The 22,413-nt window shown below is 41.9% G+C and overlaps 1 protein-coding gene across 1 annotated transcript in view; it reads left to right on the top strand.

The window, feature by feature from the left end:
• The window catches only part of fstl4 (follistatin-like 4), a 214,611-nt gene that overhangs the window by 89,080 nt on the left and 103,118 nt on the right, over positions 1-22,413 (top strand). The window contains exon 4 of the mRNA XM_084374357.1: positions 664-906. Within this exon, the coding sequence (XP_084230483.1) occupies positions 664-906 (243 nt within the window). The remainder of the gene's footprint in view (positions 1-663; positions 907-22,413) is intronic.

The following is a 22,413-nucleotide window of genomic DNA, read 5'->3' on the forward strand; positions in this document are numbered from 1 at the left end:
ACGGGGGCAGCAGTCTGTGAGGCAGCTTGTGTGAGCTCTACTTGAGTTTTGAGTGCACCTGCACATGCTCAGGTATGCATATCTGTATGTGTTTGTATACTGATGTGCACATGTATGTGTGAATGAGTGCTGAGAGGTGATAATGAGGACACCTGGCTGTTTGAGTTACATTTTGTTTAAAAAAAAAAAAAAAGTTTCTCCTTGTTAGCACTGTGTTGTAACTGCGATATAGACGGAGGTGTTTGGCGTGAGTTGACGCTTCTGCTATTTCGGGTGCATAATGTATAATTCATCCTGTTGCTCTGCTGTAATTATTTCTTTCCTTTGTTTAAGTTTCACGCAGTATCTGTTGAAATACAATAGTGTATATATATACAGTTCCAGACACCATTATTTTATTTTCAGATAGGGTGAATCTGCTGGAAATGAATCAATACTTCTCTCTGTCTCAACCCCAACATTTGTGTTCAGTGCTGAGGAGACAGGTGTATGTTTATTTCACATTGTGCAACTCCAGCTGATCTCTATCTCGTACCTGTCTTCGTGGCCTGGATCCAAAAAACAGACAAGTAAAATTGTGGATTTAGAAAGTTTCTTATGAACTCGCTTATTTACTCTTCACCCCTTCCCTAAATAAACCCTTTTTCTCTCTCCCTCTTCCAGCCCTCTCCGACCCAGATGGAGGTCCCTGCCGGAGGACTTACTGTGGGAGGGGTCGACAGTGCGTGGTGATGGCAGAAACCGGCCGCGCCGAGTGTGTTTGCCAGGAGAAATGCCGGCCCTCCTTCGTGCCGGTGTGTGGCTCGGACGGCAGGTTCTACGAGAACCACTGCGAGGTCTACCGCACCGCCTGCCTGGAGAGGAGACGGATCTATGTGGTGCACAGCAAGGACTGCTTCTTCAAAGGTACCACTGATACACTGACACTGCAGAGGGCTCCTGTGCACTGCAAGAAAGATTTGTTTCACAGGTTATTCCAGGGTACCAGCATCAGCGCAGTCCAAATTAACTGGGCTAATTTGTCATAATTGGGATTAATAAATAACACAAAGGAAGTCTGTATGTCACGCCCGTGATGTGATTAGTGCAGGCGGTTCTCCACAGTTTTGCTATTAGCCCTCCATTGCGTTGCATCAGGTGTGGTTGAAATCTTCGTTTGCTTTTTGCCGATGAGGAAAAACATTTTTCCGATCCGTCATTCATTTATCCCACCATGTAACGATACTGACAAACTCTGAAAGCATTGAATTCTGGTTGCGTTTGAGGGACAATGACCTCGATTAGCACGTTTCTTTCCAAAGCTGACCCAGTGAAAAGGCAAAATTACTGTCGATGATGTTTTATCTCAAAGTACTGTGGGGGTAATCAGAGTTAAAATGTCGCATACAGTGCCTTTAGTCTTGTGTTGAATACGTTTTAGTCCTAGTAGTTGCAAAAGATATGAATTAATATTGTATTTGTTTGAAATTAAACAACTCCAGCTGTTGGATGAACAGAAATATTGCACTTGATTTAAGAAAATAACTGGGAGATTAAGTGATATCAAGTGAAACAGTTTCCTTTAGTTAGTAAACATCATTAACCTCGTTAAGATTTTTATTTGCTGCTCTACCACCGGTACACAGCGACGCTGCAGCGGGGCTGTTTGTCTTCATGTCTGATTGCATCACTGAGTACAGTACGGGTTTTTTTTATGCCTTCTGTAAGTGAGAATTGCCCTCAAATGATGATCTGGTGCCTGTGAGGCACACTTTTGAGCAATTTGAAGGCTGCAGTGATGCTCTGACTTTTAGTTTGATGTTGAAACATTAAACACAAACGGAGATGTACAGACAAACAAAATTATTGTGTTGCGCAGTGCTGCTGTCGAGCTCTTGTCACAGGCATCAATCACTTCGGAGATCACGCTGTTACTGTCAGCCACCTTTTCAATCGAGATGAATGGAAGAGTGAAATCATTTGAAGTTTGGCGCTGAGGGCCGTGGCTCGGGGTCAAGTTTGTCTGGGAAACGACAGCGAAGCACTCAGACAGTAAGCACTTTTTATCATCTCGTGCTGTATTCATCTGCCTCTGCATGCCCCGCTGCTGTTATCACAGTCCTCAACTCAGTTCAAGTCAGCACACTTACTCTGCAAGCACAAATACCGGCATCTAAATCATTTATAGTGGTTAAAGTTTATTCAACAATCAATGTAAATGTGATATTTTAACGGTGAGTTTTTATTGAGAGGGTAAACAATGTTCACACGTCAATAACAGGATTTTAAATCCGATAATTCAAACTTCATGTTTCATAAATCAGATCTGTCGTCGGTGCACGTGTATATTAATGTTGTATGTGCACCTGCCTCTACTACCACTAATATCAATATCCTGGCACTCACAAATCACCACTAGGTTACTGTGGATCACCAGCTCTCCATAGTAAATCATTAGGATCTTCACTCCTTCACTATCGCTCATTAGCAGAAGTGCACCCTCAGCATGAACAGTCAGCATTATTACCCAAGGAACAGCTCGGCTGCTTCATCATCTTCGATTTAAAGGTAACAGGGCTACAAAGGGCTTCGACTAATTTCAAGTATTAACAACTTTCAAATCCTGCAAGCGTGCAAGTACATGTACACGTTACCTGTTGGCGTCCCCTTCTCCTCTGTAAATTTAGTTTTCCAGGTCAGGCTAGTATTAAACATCTTTTATAATCCCTCAGAGTGCGGATGTTAAAATAGAATAGTAAGGCTATAGTTATTTAGAGTGCATGGTTTCATGTCGGCGCAGCGCTTAAAAAAACACACACTCGCGCGCACAGACATGGCAGCACTTTTAGTCGTATCACATTAGGGAGGGGGGGAAGGCTTCCTGGCAGATACCACCATGCATAACTAATCCACATTAGGGATGTTCAGTCGGCACATTAGGCTTAAACTCAAGTTGTCTGAATGCAAACCAGCAGGAGATGGAAAATGTTGGAAATCAGTCAGATGTCACGGGAATCATGTGTGTGTGTGTGTGTGTGTCTGTGTAATTGGGAGGTAATTATTGCACCTGACGTACAAAGACATCATTGGAAAGCATTTCTCGCAGCTCTGTGCCAAAGTCATTACTCATAATTATTGTTTTCTTTTAATACATGAATAGCAGAAGAGCTAGAGAGGAGGTGCAGCGGTTGTCTCTGGGTATGCTAGCGTCCCTGCCGGCCTGTTAGTGGCCTTATTGTGCTTTGTTTTCCTGACTGCAGGCTTATTGTCTCACTGAGAGTATCGCCGCTGCGGAAAAGCCATCTCGACTTTTCCCCATTGCCCTACGAAAGGAGTGTTTCACTTCGCAGTTGCTCCAGTACTATGGTGTATAATTATCAAATAAGTCAACATAAAAAGACTAGAGAATGTATCTCCCACAGTAATTGCACCGACACAACACGACAATATTTCGTAGACACACTGGTATTTCTCAATGAGACAAATTGAGTAAAGTGTAGGTTCAACTACATTTTCTCCCTCCTTTTGAACAAATAGATTTTTTCTTTCTCTGTTTCTTTCTTTATTTCTTTGTTTATATATATTTCAAGGCCCATTTTTGGAAAGCCTAGAGCGTATTAAATGCTAGATGGCAAGAAATGTTATTACAGACCCTCACAGATGAAAATGGATCTCTTCGGGTCCCTGCAGCTATGCATTTAGCCACATGGCAAAAATCTTTTTGGTGATTTTGCTCTCAAATTTGATAAAACCCAAAAGCTCTGCTGTGAAAGCCGATTTTCCTTCAGCTCATGGCTACGGTCAAGGTCGCAGTCTCGATTTTGGCAACTTACGCAGGCTTTCTGGATTATTCTGATTCAGTTTGCCCAACCGGAGCCAAAGACTCCAAATTTGGCAAAAGGGAACAATTTTCCGACTGTGCTGACCTCCCTTCACTGGCTCCCACTTACAGTTCATTTAAGGATTTGTTTATTCATAAGGCTTTGAGAGGGCACATGGTCACGACCTCCACGTCACTCAGGACATCTTGCTGTCGAACATCCATTATTCATTCTTTACTTATCAGAAATATTAACTGCACGCTGTTCCACAGTCTTTGTCATTAACATCGTGGTCTGGCGAGACTTCGTGGACTGCTCATGGACACAAGCATCCTTTCGAGTAAACGACACAGTGGCTGACTGACAACATGAACGTTTTCATTTTGTTCTGTCCTATTCTTGTGAACATGAAATCTACTTGGACTCGAGGACGAACTGATCAGGATTTGGTGGTCAGAGGTCACTGTGACGCCACAAAACTCATCGTTGTCCATTACTCAACAAGTCATATGATAATTACAACACATTTTAACACACATGTCTAACAAGATTAAATGACGAAGGGATGATATTTTATTCTTAAAAAGGTCAATGGTCAACATCACTGTGACATCCAAAACACCTTTCTGGCAATTATTCAACACCATAACTCAGGAACAGCAACTTTACTGGTGCACAGAGGCATACAACCTGGAGGCGGTAATTCATGTCGTCTTCGTCATCATCAGGAAATGTTTATGAATTCTGTCTTTATGGATAAAATTGACTTGACATCGTCATCGCTAGGCTAAAATCTTGAAGATTAGACTGAGCTGAGAGGATTTAGGCATGCATTGTGCTCGTCTGTGCTTTAATACTCTGTTTTTCTTACTTTGTTTACTTTTGTTTCTTGCGTTTTCTCAATGTAGTATTTAACATCAAATGTTTTCATATACACTTTATTGAAGAAGTTGACCATTATTTCAAGGAAAAGACCGGGCCTCTACTTTAGTTTTATGTTTTTTAATTAACTTTTTTATTTTACTTTTTCTTCTTCAGTGGAGAGAAACAAGGGAGACAAACATTGTCGTCGGGCTGAAGGAATTTATCCCTGTGGATAGGCAGATATTCTCTTTGTAGGTAGCACTGGTGGAAATGGATCTGTGGTTTGTGGCAGGCAGAAGAGGTGATTGCATGTAGGTGTTAAGGATGACTATAAACCCCTGGATGGGGCTCTTTGTTCTGGCCTGTCACTGGCTTCTTTGTATTTACACAAAGTCTGTTTAGCTGGTACTTTAATAGATATTCATTTAACAATAAGTGCCCATATTAGAATATTATATTAGAATAACAATGGAATAAGAAGAAAGACTTTAACAACGCCATAACACGGGACAAATCAGTGTACGGACCCAAAACGGGATAAAGGGATTTTTTTTTTATTATTCCACCTTTTCAATAAGTTCAATTCTGTTTTCCTTGAGGCACTTTTAAGATTACTCTGAGCTAGCTTAAGCTTTTCCACATTACAAAGACTCTGATGAAGCATTAGCGCGGAAACAGCAAATGTCACAAAAGTGAAAGTCACCACGTCTCGTGAAGAATGGCAAATTGATAAACAGCTTCAAAGTTAAAAGTTATTTGACCCCAAATGGCTTCAAAAGGGGCACATTGTCAATAAAAAAGACTGATATGCCAGCTGCACTCAAACCTAATAACCCATTTACATTGTAATTGCACAAAGTCATAAAAAGGGTTTTCCTTGAGGATGTCGGCGGGTTTTTTTTCACCATGTGAAAAATGACACCTCCCTTCCCTCACCGAGGGATAATTGATGCCATAAAAATGATAATACCTTTTAATAGAGAGACAGTGCCACCCCTTGACTTTTCAGATTCAACCATGCATTACAATCTGTATATCATATTTTTTTCCCTTTTTTGTATTTTCCCGAATTATCAGGACAAAGAAGGTTACATGCCAACAGAGACATATTGAAACCTGTGATTGTATGAGCTTGACAGCGTTGGGCTTTTGTCTGAACATCGCAAAAAGACAAAACAACCGATGATTATGTTCAGTGTCAAAGCCACAAACTAGTGTGAAGGTTGGGGTGGTGGATGAGCTGTCATCTGGAGTTCTTGATTTAGACATTGGGTTTTATGCTTCACCTCTCACCACCCATCAATGTTGACCCCTGCTTAAGCTATGACGACCATCTTTCCATGACCTTAACCAAGTAGTTGCCTAAACTTGATCATATCTCAACTACAAAGACTGGCAGAGTGGAAAACACACATAAATCTCTTACTGTTGGTATGAGAACTGGGTTTGTTGGGTCACATTTGGAGAGTGTTTTCAAGAAGTAAGTGTACTTACCGTCCAACTTATACATACAGATATTCATTTTCATTGGTTTCACTTGATTTCAAATGTGCATGTTTGGTCACTCCACACAAACACAAAAAATGTGGCATTGTGGAAACCGTTGATGAACTACCAAGTTAATTTCAGTCCATGACCATGTCCCAGACCAATCATCAGCTAAATTCGTAAAATTAGCATCACAAGCGCGGATGCTTCCTCCTCCCTCTCGACCCACTTCTGACCATGGCTTTGATAACCGCCCAATCCCTTTGAAACCATTTGAAAAAAGAACTAACGCAGTTTATTGAACGCTTTCATCTTCCTGATGAAGTAGGAAGCTCCAGCGAGGGCAGACCAAAGAGGCATCTGTTTCCATTGGGTCATGCATGGCTCTCGGCAGGGAGTCTTTAATTTAATCCCGCTATGACCACTTCATTAGGGAGTCGCACTGGTGATACTACTTGTGATGCTGTTGGTTTCCCAGATCAGATGGATGATGTGTTACCATCCGTCAGACAGAAATTAGTCATGAGTCTCCCCAGGCTCACAGCGAGCTCTGCTTCAGTTAGGACGGGGCACTCATCCATTCATCCACTGAGCCCATGATTTCAAACAAATTTGCCTTGCAAAATAATGTTTACCTGCAACCTTTTGTTTTCTGTCGAGGTAAGAGGTCTGCTGCTTCTCTAATAATCTGAATAATCTTTGGGGAGAGTCAGACTCTGTTTCATTGGCCAAGTATGCTAGCATAAGAAGACTGTGTCCTGGCATTGGCTCTAAAATACAACATGGAAGAATAAGAATAAATACAGCTCCTTTAAAGCTTCTTAAATGTGAATATTTTGCTCTCCTTGAAAGGTATTACAAAAACGTATTATTTGTGTTACTATAGTGGTTCCCAAAGTGGGCGGCAAGGCTACGGAACAAAGCCAAACAAACTGTCAAGGGATATCTCGCCCTCGGCTTTACCAGTACAAACCGTTGTACTGGTAAAGCCGAGGGCGAGATATCCACCCACCCGCCGGGGTAATGACAAGAGACCACACTTTGTCGTGTGTCTCAAAATATTAGCTTCTGACAGCTAAGAAGCTACTTAGAGGCCACACATCCTGAACACAAAGAGAAGCTTGTCTTCAGAAAAAAAACTGCTACACTACTATCACTCAGTATGAGATTCAAATGCTTGATTCAGTAACTCAGTCCTTACTCAGTTTTTTCAGTGCGATGTCACACTGACATTGACAATGTTTAAAATACATTCTGTAGAGGTTTGCAAGCAAAAGACGTGTATGTGTGTTTGTGGGCAGGGGGGCTTGAACATATTGTTATCTACAACAGGGCGGCATCGCAGAAAAAGTTTGGGAACCACTGTATAACTTTATGATAGTAATCAAAATAATAATTGGGTTTTTGTCACCTTGGAACCTGAACTACTAAAGAGCATTTCTCAATAGGTTTTATCTTTATAGACCAAACAATAATTGGTTATTCTTTCATATAATCAGGAGATGAGTAGATAATGAAAATAGATTTTTAGCAGGACCCTGATTCATTGATGTTGAAGTCGTCACTGGTCTTCATGGGATCCAGAAACTGTAGCTAAAACGCTCCAAACATGACGGGTACAGTGTTCATCATCCGTCATGGTTCGCCTTGTTTCTCGCTTTAAGACTTGCCTCAACCATTCTGATGACTCCTTATCATCCCGCCCTGTTCGGCGGCAGCTGTGGTTACAGCATTAGCCATCAAAGCTTCCCTCCTCATCTCTCTCTCCTCGCCCTTCTCCGCAGCCCGTGGCAGCGCTCCGCCGTCCGCCGTCCATCTTATTGCTCGCTAACCCTCTGCCCCCTCCTGTGACCGAGACCATTAACTCGGTCACACAAACACACAGCTCTCATAAGGAGGGCCAACTTTGGCGCAGGCGCTTGCCCTGCAGCTTTAGTTATGTACACAGAGGCTGGGTAAGGTCACAGCGAGATGCTTGTACCAACTATGTGTGCTTGCTTGCAGGTTGTTTATGATTTGTTTTGCTGTTGTTTGTTTGGTTCATTCTCCTCTGTGCCAATTCTCCATAGAATTTAAAAGACTGTTTTGTGTTTTTTTCATTGACAAGCCAAACTTTATGTCTATGGTCTTAGTCTGTGAGCTGCACACAAATATACTTTTAAATAAAGTATGTGGGATGCAATTCTGCCATATCTCTCAGTTAACCTTAACCTGAATACCAACATCTTTCCAGAAAATGTTAGAGTAATAACAGTCATTACTCGATAATACAAAAAAATGACTTGATGAAATAGGGATTGTTGGAAGTGAAAGTCAAGATGTACCTTTGACCTGTCAAGTGAAAAGCAGTGACTCCCTCGACAGAGAAGATAAACGCTCCAAGGTGCTTCTTGTTCGCTTTTTATATCTTGGTTTGCTGGATTTGAGCACGACCTGCTCGTGAGTTGTGCAGACTCTTCCCTTCATGTTGAATTACCCTAATTTAGGGCTGCACAATTAATCAAATTACTATCGAAATCGCAGTATGGCCGAGTGCAATAACAACTCTCAGAATTAAGAATATCAATCATGATTTCAGAACAGTGACAGAACCAAATCAGTATAAATGCTCAAAATTTACCAAAACTTTTTCAGCAGGGGTGCAAAGTTTTCACGAGATGCTTGGATCAGAAGTTGCCGTCCAACTCTGTTAGGTTAATAAGGACTAAAGTCAGGCTCGGCTACCAGGTGTGACACACACACACACACACACACACCTAACGCCCTCCAGGCCTCCCCTGACAGGCCTTTATTTGTTACAGTGGGCTTATTAACGAGCGGTCCACCCATCCCCATCTTTCTTTTCCGCAACACCTTTTTCCTCCTCATTTTCTCTCCTCAATAGTCACGTGAGTCTCAACTCATTAAGTTGATTTCCTCCCCACAGATTCATTACCGTGGACGTATTTGCTACGTGAAATGGATGCCCTGTCCCAGATAGAGACGTCCCCTGGTCCCGCTCTGGTCCCTTGCCTCGTAAACATCAGTCTCCCCTATGAAAATAGAAAGATCTCTTTGGTCACAGATGTCCCCTGCTGGTGCGGGACATCATCAAGGATACTGCACCAAAACGAACAGTCTGCTACGGTAAAGACTATAGCCCCGATGTTAAAACAGAGATGTGGTACTTCAGTAAAATGAACAGTACATTTAGGATTTCCTGAATCGTAAACTGCTGCACCATTACTCGAACAGTTTCTCCACTCCAGTCTCAGTTAAGGTGTGATGGGACACGCTTTTTTAATGGAGCCCATAGGCTAGTAAGATGTGGTTAAAAGTGAAGCCTCATCTCCTGCAACTTTTGTTGGAACTGGTGTGAGAGAGAGAACACTGGGTGAATTTTACCTATTTTTACCCACTTATGCTCAGGAACTGTCATTTCTTTTCCTCTGCCACAAGCACATGAGCACATGCTGATAAGTCACTCCCAGGCAAAGAAGAGTGTCTAGTCGGACACAGCCCAGACGCCTGTTAATGTTTCTGCAAGCCAGTGATATGTTCACATTTTTACGTGTCATAGGCAGACTGATGTTTCTACAATACGCGTCACATCACGTTCACGTTACATGTTTCTTATCGGGAGGCGGAGGGGATGCTGGCAGAGTTTGGTTAGAAGCTTGCTGCGAGTCAGTGACTGCAGTTCTAGCTTTTCAACATTTGTAAAAGTGAAACCACGGGGATATTTTTAAGGAGACCTCAAGAGAATTTCCAGCAGTGTGTTGGCAACAAGAACTGGATAGATGGAAAGGAAGTCGGGAACATCTCCAGCTGTGTTTGTGGTGACCAAAGCAGGTATTTTATGCCAAAACATCTTTAACCTGACCAAGTGGTTTGTGTGCCATGCAAAAATGTAGAAACTTAACTCAAAGAAATGTTTATTCTGGACACACCATTTCAGACGAACATACTATTTTTGTGCGACCACACACACGAACAGCAGCAGCTACACACTCGCTGTCACATGCACTGGGAGATGAAACAGCTTCCTTCACTCACATCTTATTTTTCTAGAAAATGCAAGCAATCTTCTTTCACTTGGGTTGCTCCCACTCTAACTTCATCATAATTTAATATGAATGAACCCAAATGTCAACAGAAGAAAGAAAACAGACTCAAATCATATTTGGCTTTCTTTGATCATTTGGCTAAAACAAACTGACGGCTGCAATTAGTCAGAAATCTCTAGCAGAGTGATGAAGAAGCCAAAGCGTTGTGTGTTTCTCTCTTTTCTAACCAGTGCAGAAGATTTTGAAGACAGATTTTGTGAGTTTCTATGATAACAGAGTGTTTTTTAGAGGATCTTTGTTTGTAAATCCCTTTTGGTTCATGAAGACCTCTTTCGAAGGCTTTTAAGATTTTATAAGCTGCATCTTTAATGTATCATTTGACTGAAATTTCAGAAGCTCGAGGGCTTGTCCTGCTTCTCATTCACATCCCGGCAGCTTTCTTCTCTAACTGCACTTTCTGCTTTTTGTTCTTTCACCTCTCTTCTCTTACATAGACTACCTACTCAATCCTTTTCCCAGTCTGTGCGAACACACACACACACACACACAAACACACAAAACAACACGGATGCAGCAAATTACACAAACAGACATACACAGTCACAGGAATGAAGACACGCCACTTCTGTCACGACAAAAACAAAATAATCTCCTCTGAAAGAAAATGTTTATTCATGCCTAAGAGATTTTGACATGCTTGTCACAACACTGGCATTGCCTATCACTTTGCCTTTTCAGTGGTGAGCTGTACTCTGTGATACCACAATGGTCCCCCTCTGATAGGCTGCAAGGCTTTTTCGCTTTTGATGCACGTTGCCCAGCCTGGCACATACGGCTTTATTGAGAATTGAAACGTGAGATACGAGTGAATAAATTGAAAATGCAGCGCTATTTAGGGTTTTAATTTCTTTATTTCTCTTTTTTATCTGTCTAGCACGCACACACTTCTACCCTCTTTTTCTCCGTTGTAGAAGTAATTAACAGATTCCTAATGTTAACTTCGTTCGGGGGGGGAAGACATTCTGGCATTTTGTCACGTCTCTCGTTGGATTAACAGGTGGCACGGCATCATTGTGGAGCTCTTCATCTACATGGTCGGCTTTTATCGCCGTTCATAACACCACTTTTTACAAGCTGTTGGCAAACGCCTCTGAACAACTGAGAAATTAGAAAGTGACAAATGAATACATTTGGCCCATCCCCTTCATTTCACACTTCTTTCATCAGTTTAATGGCTGCATAAAAAGGGAAATGCATATGGCCACCAGTGCCTCTGGACTCAACTTTGAAAACTTTGCTCGTCAGATGTGTTTTTTGTCAAAGTCGGGATTTCCAAGTAGTGTCGAGTGCGATTATCGTCTTTCACTGCAGCAGCATTTAAGACGGCAATCAAGTAATGTATTTACTATTTACCAGGCAACTTTATTTTGGTAGTAAACAGCCTTTTAATGCACGATGGACGCACAGTACGCTTTCTGTGTCCATATAGATCTATTTCTTTCCCCACCCTCTGCCCCCTCTCCCGCTTTCGCTCTCCCCTTATGGACCACTTTCCTCTCCTCTATCTTTCGCCCTCATTTTTCTCTCACTATGCTCCCAATATGGCACAGACGGGGATTTGAGTGACTCTGTCAAGCTTCCCCTCTACATTCCCCCGGTCTGTGTTAAATTGGTTCAGAGCTTAAGTAGAGTGTGAGCCTGGAAAAAATAAGAAATAAAAAATACAAGCATCACCTCGAGGCAAAGTGACCCTGGGTACGTAAAAAAAAAATACTGTAAGTCCCTGACAAACACACACGCACGCACACAAACAAGCACACACATACACACACATACGCAGGTTCTGGGTCTGAAGCGCATACCTGTGTTCTCACCTGATCCGTCGTGGCTTCTTTAAAAGATCCCTGCGGTCACATCAAAGTATGCTACACATGCTTCGTGTTTTTTTTCATTTCAAGAAAAACATTTATTATTGTCAATGTGTTGCTTTGTATGCAGCCTGTTCTTTCCACCTTGAGCACAGAGAATGTTTTCTTTAGCCAACTTGGATCTTGACATTGGTATACTGCATTATAAATACGATACAACACAACACACAGCAAGAGAGGAGGCGGAAAAGACAAAAATGATAAGGGTGGACCTGTGTGGGGGTCCAAACCAAGACTGTATCTAATTAAAGATCGAAAATTCAGTAAAAGTATGTTCCCAACTTGAATACAGTATATTTTGTATATCAATGATTGATCCAAACTGGTCCAAAGATAAGGGGGTAAATTAGGGGGTATTTCAAGAAGAAAGTCAAAGGACCAGTCTGATTTAAAGAGAGCCCGAGAAAATTATAATAATACTAATAAGAGTACTATTTAATCAGCATATCAATTTTATAATCAGAACTATTCAAAGATACAATTTCAGCCAGCCTTGCAGCCATTTACGCAATTACTAATCATTCGAAAATGTGTGTCGTAATAATGGAAAATCACAGTTGGCACTCTGAATGCACAGCCTGAGTCATTCGCTTCCCTGTGTTTGTCCGTGGGTGTAGGGTATACCAGAGCGAGTTCAGTTAAAGAATACGGACTCTTTTAAATTTTCCTTTCTGGGTACAGTCTTCATGTCCCAATGCTCGGCTCACACATTTTTTTTCCCTGCTTTTTCTGTCCTTGCCTCTCATTTTCCTCCGGATCTTAAAGCTGTACAGTCCCTCCACTGTCCTGTGTAATGTGAGCTGTCAGATTATATATTTCCACTCTGCCAGCTGAACAGTTTGACCAGAGGGCAAAGAACGAGCCCAGATTGACAACCGGCGTAGCTCAATGTGCTGCAGCACCTGATTTTCTCGACTCTCTGACTGACTGAATGATCAATTCAGTGACTGCCCAGTTTCTCACATATCCTTTCATAAAACCGAGGCACTTGAGTTACTTGCACCTAAAACCTGATTTTTACAGAGAATGTGAAGTTCCAAAATATGGGTTAAAGAAACGTTGAAGAGGTTCATGTCACTAGATGTTCAATCTTAGAAAATCGGATTCCTTTTTTTCTTCACTATAAAAAAAAATCACACTGCCAATCAGGAATCCTTACAATAAAATCTTGGTGTACTCATTTCCAGTCAGAGCTGGAACGACTAGCCAATAAATCGATTAATTGTTTTGAAATGAAGTTATTATAACTAAGGTTCAGGAACTAGACCACGCCTCTCTCCTCTGCTAATTCGCCACCTGAGCCATCTACCCAAAACCACCTGCGTCCCTTTAACAACACCTATGCCTTTCCAATCCAGTCACCTGTGCAGACCTATGTAGGCAAGCCTTACCATTTTTCTTTCCTATCCTCATCAAGCCTTCTATCAATTCAAATAAAATTACCTTTACGCTAAAAGATGGCGTGGTCATTGTTAGTGAATCATTTCTTGTCAAATGTCAATATTCTCTGATTTCAGCTTCAACATTTTTTTCCATTTTTCTGACTTTTTTTTTTTTAGTTGCAGCCTTATTATATTAATATCTAATGGGAACCTCACATAAAAGTGCACCAAAGTTACTTATTTTGCCATATTAGCGTTTTTGATCTTAATTATTGGGATGCTAATTTTCTTTATTCCAGGACCAGACCGTCTTTTTGTTGCATGTTTTTCCAATAAAATTCCTCTCAAGCCAATGTCAGCATGTCCGTACCACTGGCTTGTGCAGGCCTGGACTTGATGTGGTTTATTTATTGGGTTGTTCATATAAAATGGCTCGAGATAATGTCTCTTTCCATGTGACAAAGGTCAGCCTCCTGATATGAATGGTTGATTTAATGGCTAACGGCACACGCTACCGTGGATGCAACATCAGAGGCCATCTGTAATGAGAGCATCTTTATGTGGCTTTAGCTGTGCCCAATAAACAGCTAGTCCTGAATTGCTGACACGCTGTTTGTGTATATTAACACTTAGCTGAGTTTTACAGCAATGGTGAAGGGAAAATATGCACACTCTTTAGAAAAGCAGAATGTCATTCACATGATATTCTCCAGTGGGAGGAATGGGCTCCTTTCCTTTTTTTTTTTCTTTCACGGTCATTTCATACCATCAACTCGTAAAGCGACTATGGCTCCATTATATTGAGTGACACCGTGCCCTTGGTGCTCATTATTAGCAAGTGCAGCATCTCAGTACAACAGGGCCTATTTGCATCATCGAGCCACCATTCTACCACAAGTCGCTGACGATGGAGAGTGCTGTAATGCTAAGACCCAAAGGGAGTAGCAACCCCCAACAGCTGCCTCGGGGAAGTTATCAGTCCGTGTTATTATTTTCAAGCTCATCCCACATGGTCTCCTCGGAGAACCGGAGCAGTATGGATGGATGCTGCTGACCTTTTTGTTTTTCGCGCCTATGTTACAGGTGTCACTGAAGCTTAGCAGGGACCGGTGGCTTCCTCTTGAGGTGAGGCTCCATCTGGTCACAGTCCCACTGCTGATCCAATGCCTGCCAGCGTGATACACAACAATGCTGCCAATTCAGCGACTGTAATTTACGATTTACTCTTTAATTAGATTGAGTGTTTGTACCTGAGGGCTGACTTTAATTGTCTGATGTTTTTTTAATTCAGTATTTCACCGATACTATTTATATTTCATGTGTCTTGTTATGATGAATTTTTTTAAATTTTTTTTTAAATAATAATGCTTGTTCTTCTCTGGCACCACGTAGCATTTCATTATTATTGGGATTGGCAATAACACAATTAAGTTCCTCCGAGAGTACTCAACCTTTTTTATTTTCTCTGACAAACTTCTTTACCTTTTTTTTTTTTCTTGATATGTACATTATAAAACCTATAAAAGTTGTTGTTTAAGGATGCACTTGTTGTACGAAATCACTAACTGACAGATTGTGAAGGGAACCGTTTTTCTTTGAGTTTGGTTGCATTACAGTGTTACACATGTAGAACTGTCTCCTTGATGGTTGCACCAATTTTTCCTCTCAAACATTTTCTCATACATGTAAAAACCTTAAAGATCAGACCTAGATCACATGAAACTCAAGTCTTAAACACTGTTCGTTGAAACAGCCTCTTCAAAGCGGAAACAGACAAGCCTTTAACTTTCCCTCTCCCTTCATTTCCCTGTGGTCTTCCTCTGCCACCATTACAAAGACAGCGTTAGCAACATGGCTACTCCTGGCAGCCTGGCTACTGTCCAAAGCAAAAAAAAAAACAACAACTGTAAGAATCCCAATTTGACCTAAAAACCCCAAAGCAGAGTAAAACACTTGGTTGTCTTAGTAGGTAAGCAGGTTTTGTTTCTCACGGATCAGGTAGAAGGTATGGCAGCTTTGACATGTTCTGATGGTAAGCAGAAACACGTATCAACGGGGGAGCAGACTTTGACACCACACCGGCACTCTCCATCGATTGAGCACCCGTCGGTTCGCTCTTGTTTTATCTCTTGTTTCTATCACTCTCCCTCTTCACCTTATTTGCCTCTTCCATCAGAAGGGTTCTTTTTTCGTTTGCAGTGTCGAGTTTCCAGAGTTATTTCAGTTGTGCCGACGTTACGTGCGGGTTGTGACCAGGTAAAACGATGCCTCTTGCTATTTTAGACATGGTTCCTGTATTTGACCTTCAATTTTCCTGGAATACATCCTAAAAGCAAGATTTATAGGGAACAATCTATACACGTTGGAGTCATTTTTGTACAGCTATTACACTGTTCAACCAGTATTTACTTCAGAATGATAGGTACAACCAAAAAGTTGCAAGTTAAAGTGATGTTAGCTTCTTGAAGATGATGTGCTTTCTCCATGTCGTTTTAGGTTAACTTTATATGAACTGCCAAGACATTATTACGACTTAATTGCTCAAACCAATCGTATGCTGTATGTATGGAACAGTCCTCTTGTGTAAACTGAAGACACAGTCCGTGAATTTCTCATAGCTTTAACAGCATATCGACAAAAACAGCAGCCTTTAGTTTAAGTGTCAGTGAAAGAGACTCTATTTATCATCATAACTGAATCAATTGTGGCAAGCGAACAAGATGCGTTCTTGAATAAGATAATAATATGTTTACTACATTAAAGGTGGGTGGATTAAAAACATGTTATTTCATCGAGAAGGCGTTTTGAGACTTGACTCGGCTGCTGTAATTACATTCACCCCGTACAGTCCATATCTTGTACGTCCTGTATGTAACATTAGATATTTGGTTTGCGGGGGATTGAAGTGTGATCCCTTGGCCTCGCTCATTATCATGCAAAACAGTTCCATTATTCAAGTGCACTGCATGGCGATGGGAGATCTTTTCAGTGATGGATACTATTTCATATAAATTAGTCACTGCACTTCAAGTGAATTACTTACAGCTGGGTGGAAGGCGAGGGTTGCTTATTACTCATGATGCTAATGCCGCAGTTTGTTTTGCTTCGCTCCTTTCGCTCCTCACTCATCTGCATTCATTTTCTGCATTTTAAGCATTTGTTTGAGCGAGTGATTAGAGGCTCCGTGTCTTACTAAAGGCCACTTTACGGAGCGTTTGTCTGCTCAGGCGGTCAAACCCGTGACCTTACTGTGACAAATGACTCTCTAATCACTAAACGACCACCGCTGTTCAACACAATCCACAGCAAAACAATTTGTTTGCAGCGGGCAGCCCTTAGTTAAGACTGAGTCTATCCTGTGTGTTTGTGTGTGTGTCCATGCGTGCGTGTAATTAGTAGCTAAACTGCTAATTAGCATCATTACCATCTCTTGAAAACGTGGCCTACTTCTAGTGTAAGAAGGCAGCTAGTTGTAATCCCCAGTTTTAATGAGCAATGCTTGTAATGTTCACAAACCATGTCAGGCAAACTTCTATTTTGCCCTCAAGACGGGAAAATCAGGTAAGCAATAAACTTCAGTTTTTGTAACTTAATAGGGCCTGATTATTGGTGGTTGGTCGTCAGGATCTGTTTTTGAACGTATGTCTGAATCAAAGTGAGACACTTACAGCTTTTCATTCGATCGCATCAACATTTATAGTATACACAGCAGAGAGGGATACGTCTTGCATGAAGGTAAAGCAATCTATACCCCATATTTTTTTTCATCAAGATCCATGCAGTATTCCCTGAGAAATTAACGAAAGTGTCCAAAAAACGGCCGATCTCGCAATGCTAAAGAAAGTGAGATGAATGTCCTGGATCTGTCCCTTTATCTGGATCAGCACCAAAACTCCCTGGTGTCTACTCTGGGTCAAGACACATCCTCCATCCAAGTATTATGAAAATCCATTCTGTAGTTTAATGCTGCTGACAAACCAACTGACGGACATGGGTGAAAGCATGACCTTATGGCAGAGGTGATAAAGTTCATAATGTATGAGCTAATGTGAAGTATAATACTTTTCTGACAAAGTGTGACTGGTTTGCTCTGATTTTCCTAATTGATAATGTATTATTACTATCAATATCACCTGCTGTGTGAAGATGCAGCAGCGTATTTACTTTCCTTGCAGACTCAGATCTTTTGCAGCCAGATTATCTGTTTATATTCAGTGACTCAGAGTGTCATGCTGCACTGTCGTAAAGCCTGGCTCATCTGTGAAACTTCAAACTAAGTTATATAATCAGCTCCACAGGCGTGTTCTGAACAGAGAGTACCAACTTCTGTCCTCCGATAGGCAAGTTCAGAGTCCCTCCAACTAAACACAACAGACTGAAGAATTATTTTATACGTCAGTCCATCCTGTGCTGCTAAATAACATCCGGATCTGAGGACTGAATTTCAGTGTAAACCAACAATAAAGTTGTATAGTAGTATTTTAGCAGTAGAGGTAGTATTTTATGGCTCAAAACGTTCGTTGTTCTGAATTTTGGTCCAGAGTTTTAACTGGCAGCTCAAAAAAGAAGTCAGATTATATTAGTATCAGCATTCAGAGACTCATATTGTGCTGTAATTTGCAGCCCTGCACCATTTGGTCGTACCGTCTAATGGCTTCATACTCGTCTTTTTCTCATCCCCGTTGCTTTGTTTATATTTGGTATTTTCCATTGCCTGCTGTTACATCAGACAATGATGACAACTCCCCTGGCAGGTGATAACAGCAACTCCACGTGAACCCTTGAAATGTTTTAATGGTCCTGTTATCTAGTTAGATACAGTCATCTTCACTATGGCCGGAGCTGCTGTGTGTCTGCCGCTTTATCAGTGCGAGACGCGGGAATGTTATTCGTCTCTGTGTCTATCTTGCGCCTTGTTGTGTAAAGCGTGGGTTCACAGGCAGAGGAGGATGATAATTGAAATCCTGAGTGGCAGGTCACTTTCATAGTAAACAAACACTGCATACTTTAGCTTCAGTAATTGCTTTTGAAGAGCGGCTACAGCAAAATGCAAACACACTCGCAGGAGGCACGCACACACTAAACACGCCAGAGAAAGAAAAAAAAATAAAAATTCAAAACGCAGCTCTTTCCTGCAGGGTCATTTGCCATGGAACGCTGCACTAGTGGTTGGCCTGGGAGCTTCAATGACAGGGCAAATACACTCTTTCTCCCGTGACTGACACACACACACACACATGCTGGAGTGTAGGCCCTTGAGCCCACACAGTGACTTCCATCTCTGCCTTCTTTCTAGTGCAAACGGAGCAATGGAGCAACCATCCCTGCAGCTACAACCGTGTCTCTCTTCACTCGTGTCGTCCCCGGAGCCCCAACCTAGCTCTCCACTCCTTTCCCTCTCCTTTCCCCCCTCTGCTCCTTTTTCCTCTATCCTCCTCTCTTCCCCGCTCCTCCCCTCCTTTTGTCCTCACTAGTTATTCACTCATCCACTTCACTGTCCATCCCCGAGGCCCCATCCTGCTCGTCCATGTTCTCCTTTTTTTCTCATCTTCTCTCCTCTTTAACCAGCCATCCCGCCTCAATCCCTCCCCTCTCAGCACTTTTTTTGTTTCATGAGTTAAACCTTCGCTCGGCTGCGTTTTGGATGACAAGGTAGCCCGACAGTCTAACCTGAATGGTTAAGTGGAAACTCTGGTCAGATGCCAGCGACTTGTTTCTTCATTAATTCCGGGCTTGTTGTTCCTCCTGTGCCATTTTAATCAGGCTTCAGACGAACTTTACCCAGAAAAAGAAAGTTGATTTTCTTGCTGTACCCTTTGAGACTGTTCCAGCCTTCAGAGCAGCTCTGCCCTCAAGAAAATGTTGGTAATACTAAAACTTCAATCAGCCTCAAGAAATCTCTTCCTTTGATTTTCCTCCCCTCCTCTTTTGCGTCCACTCTCTCTGGTAGGTCTCCACCTCTTTCAACCCTATACTCAAATCTCAATATTTCAGCTTTTTTTTTTTTACTTTCATGCTTTTAATACTTTTCACTTTCTCTCACCTTCCCCTTTTTCTTCTTCTGACACCCTGAAGGCGAGCCCTCTGTAGTGCTCCCTCCTTCACCCATGTTACAACCCAGGTTAATACGACTGCCCCTCTGTTGCATCCCAATCTGTCCTCCAACGAGGATGCAATAATCTGTCAAACACAAAGAGACACTCTCCGTCTCCGGAGCTTTGTGACGGTGATTCAGGCCACAGCGTCGCTTCACCAAACGGCTCACAGCTGCAGAGAACAGAGTATTTGGCATTAACCTCGAATAATGCTCTTTGACTCGTGTATTAAGTTATCAAACTCGACATGACTATACCTGTGAGCAGCTCCTTTAGAACCACACAAAACGGATTTGCAATAATAGAAAATGCCGCTTTTCAAAGCCGTGTTGACAGTTTTATTCATACTTGTCCACAATGAGACCTCAAAAATAGAGACGATTTTGAAACCAAAGCAGGGTCTTCCTCCAGAAAACAATTTCAGTTTCAGAAGCTTTTAAGGAATTAAATTGGAAAAAAAAGTGAAATACTGCAACAGCATTTTCATGTTAGCCTTTTAATTCTCACATGCACGACACTGCCCTATGCCTGTCAGGCTCTCGATGGTGATTCATGTCGGTTCAGACCCACCCCTTATACCTTTCATTCAAATCTGTCCTTAAGAAACAGAAATTCTCCTTTTACGGACATCTTAAATTCTCCAGCTCTCTGTCCATCTCACACTCACTGAGGGGGGCGAGGTACAACAGTACTGTAGACTGAAGGCTATACATTGCCAGAAACAGGTTGTGATAATTATAATTAAAAAATCAAGAGGAAAACGGGAGAATTGTGAAACCAGGAGAGAAAATTGAGCATGTGCTGATCCACAGGATAGCTTCTGGTAACGTTTTTAGCTGTAAATTTACTGCCTATTATTGCATGTTATGCTAACTGCTAATCTGCTATACAGCAGCATCAGCAACAATGTAAGGTCACTACATTGTTTAGGAAGAGGATTGCTGATTGGAGAATGTAGTTAGCTGATAAGAGAGAGCCACTTGGACAAAATGCCCAGCATGAATTGCACATCAGCTTTGGACTGGATCTGTGGCTGTGACCCTGACTGTTGTTTCTGCTTTATATAATGTACCCCAGTATTCAGACTAAAGGCAGCAGCCTGACCTGCATTGTGCACAGTATTTATCCCTCATCTTGGATGCAGTCAGTAGGGGAGCTGTGCCACTGACTGAATGCACAAGATGCTTAATTACTCAAACAGGTGCTTGCCACAGAGACAGGATTGATGCTTCGAGAGCACTCAATTAATTGAAGCCCATTGTCAATAACAGGCCATGAATCATCCCTTAGATCTTCTCTGATTTAATTTAGCAACACACAAGGATCAACAGTGTTAATTAGAGATTTACACAGAGATAGGGGCATCTGGCTTGATTAATTTATCACATACTCTCCTCGACCACGACTCTGTAAGCTTTTTACTGACTTCCTGGTCCGTGGCTGAGGCTTAAATGAGCTATTCATATCACATTAACAGGTAATATATCTCATGGCTCTCTTGAGAGAGCGCACACATGATAGACATGACTAGACATTAGCAGGTACGAAGAAAAATGAGGTGATGATGTCCTCTCTCCTAGAGCTAATTACGTGTTTCCACTGACCTTGCGTGGAATGGGTTAAACAGAGCTGATGTGCACACACGGGAACCCACAGCCAGCAGAGACAGGCTTGCGTGCACATCTGCATATCAATGCTTGCACACGCTCACACAGATACACACATTTGTCTAATGCGATTACCTCGGCAGACATTTATAGACCCAGTTAATCTAACAGCAGGAGCGGTGCACCATTCCATATATTTGTGTTTAATTCCAATTAAACCTGGACTGTGGACAAACTAATTTTCTAAACCAATTACACAGGAAGGAGATAAAATAACAACCTTTGAACAACCTTTTTTTCTCCATGAAATCTCTAACCAAAATTAAACCCAGATATCTAAGGCTCCTGCTGAGCTTAGCCACATGGCAGCAAGGTTGCAATAAACTGCTGCTGACATTTGTCAGGTTTATGTGTGTGGGAAGTGCAGCTCTCCCTGACAGCCTGCAGTCAGTCTTTCTTAGGCTAAGCAACTAATGGAGGTAAAGCTGTTCTCTCCAGCCTCCGTATCAGTACCTGTTCAACATGATACACTGTGGGACGGTAGGGTGGATCATTGGATTGAGCTGTTCTTGGATAACTCATACCTGAGAGCAGTTGGGTCTTCTGGTGGAGTCTTTGCAGGTTCTCAGTGTGTTCTCTCGGGCCCTCCCAGGGTTCCTCCCACAGTCCATAGACATTAATGTTGTCGGGATCCACACTAGATCACTTGGTGGTGTAAGTGTTGTAATATAATTCAAAAGCTTTTATGGTATATGGTATATTCATTAGCATATGACATAATGGGATTACATTAAGGAGTCATTTCAAGCGATTACCAAGATATCAAACATCTACTCTTACAAAAATCAATGAAATCGTGGTATTAAGACGTCTCAAATCAAAGAAAATAGGAAAATGTACTTAATTTTACTGGAAAAAAAAGTCAAAAGAGCTTTTACCAGCATCCCAGAGTTAAAGACATCCTGATTCATCACTGATTGAGACCTTGAAACCTTCCCAAAAATTCAATCTGCTTACCCCTCACCACCCTTACAGAGGTCCTGTGGAGCCCCTTTAGCTCCAGATCTTTGATCAGCCACGCTGAGAGCATCCTAAAGCCTCGCCTTTGACTGCCGTCGGACCTCCTTACGCTGAAGTCTTGCCTCATGGTGCGGCTCCCCCGCTGGTGTGAACCGCAGATGTGCAGGCTGACAGATCCAGAGC

Source organism: Pagrus pagrus, assembly GCF_965226575.1.
Source record: "Pagrus pagrus genome assembly, chromosome: 14".
Taxonomy (NCBI): domain Eukaryota; kingdom Metazoa; phylum Chordata; class Actinopteri; order Spariformes; family Sparidae; genus Pagrus; species Pagrus pagrus.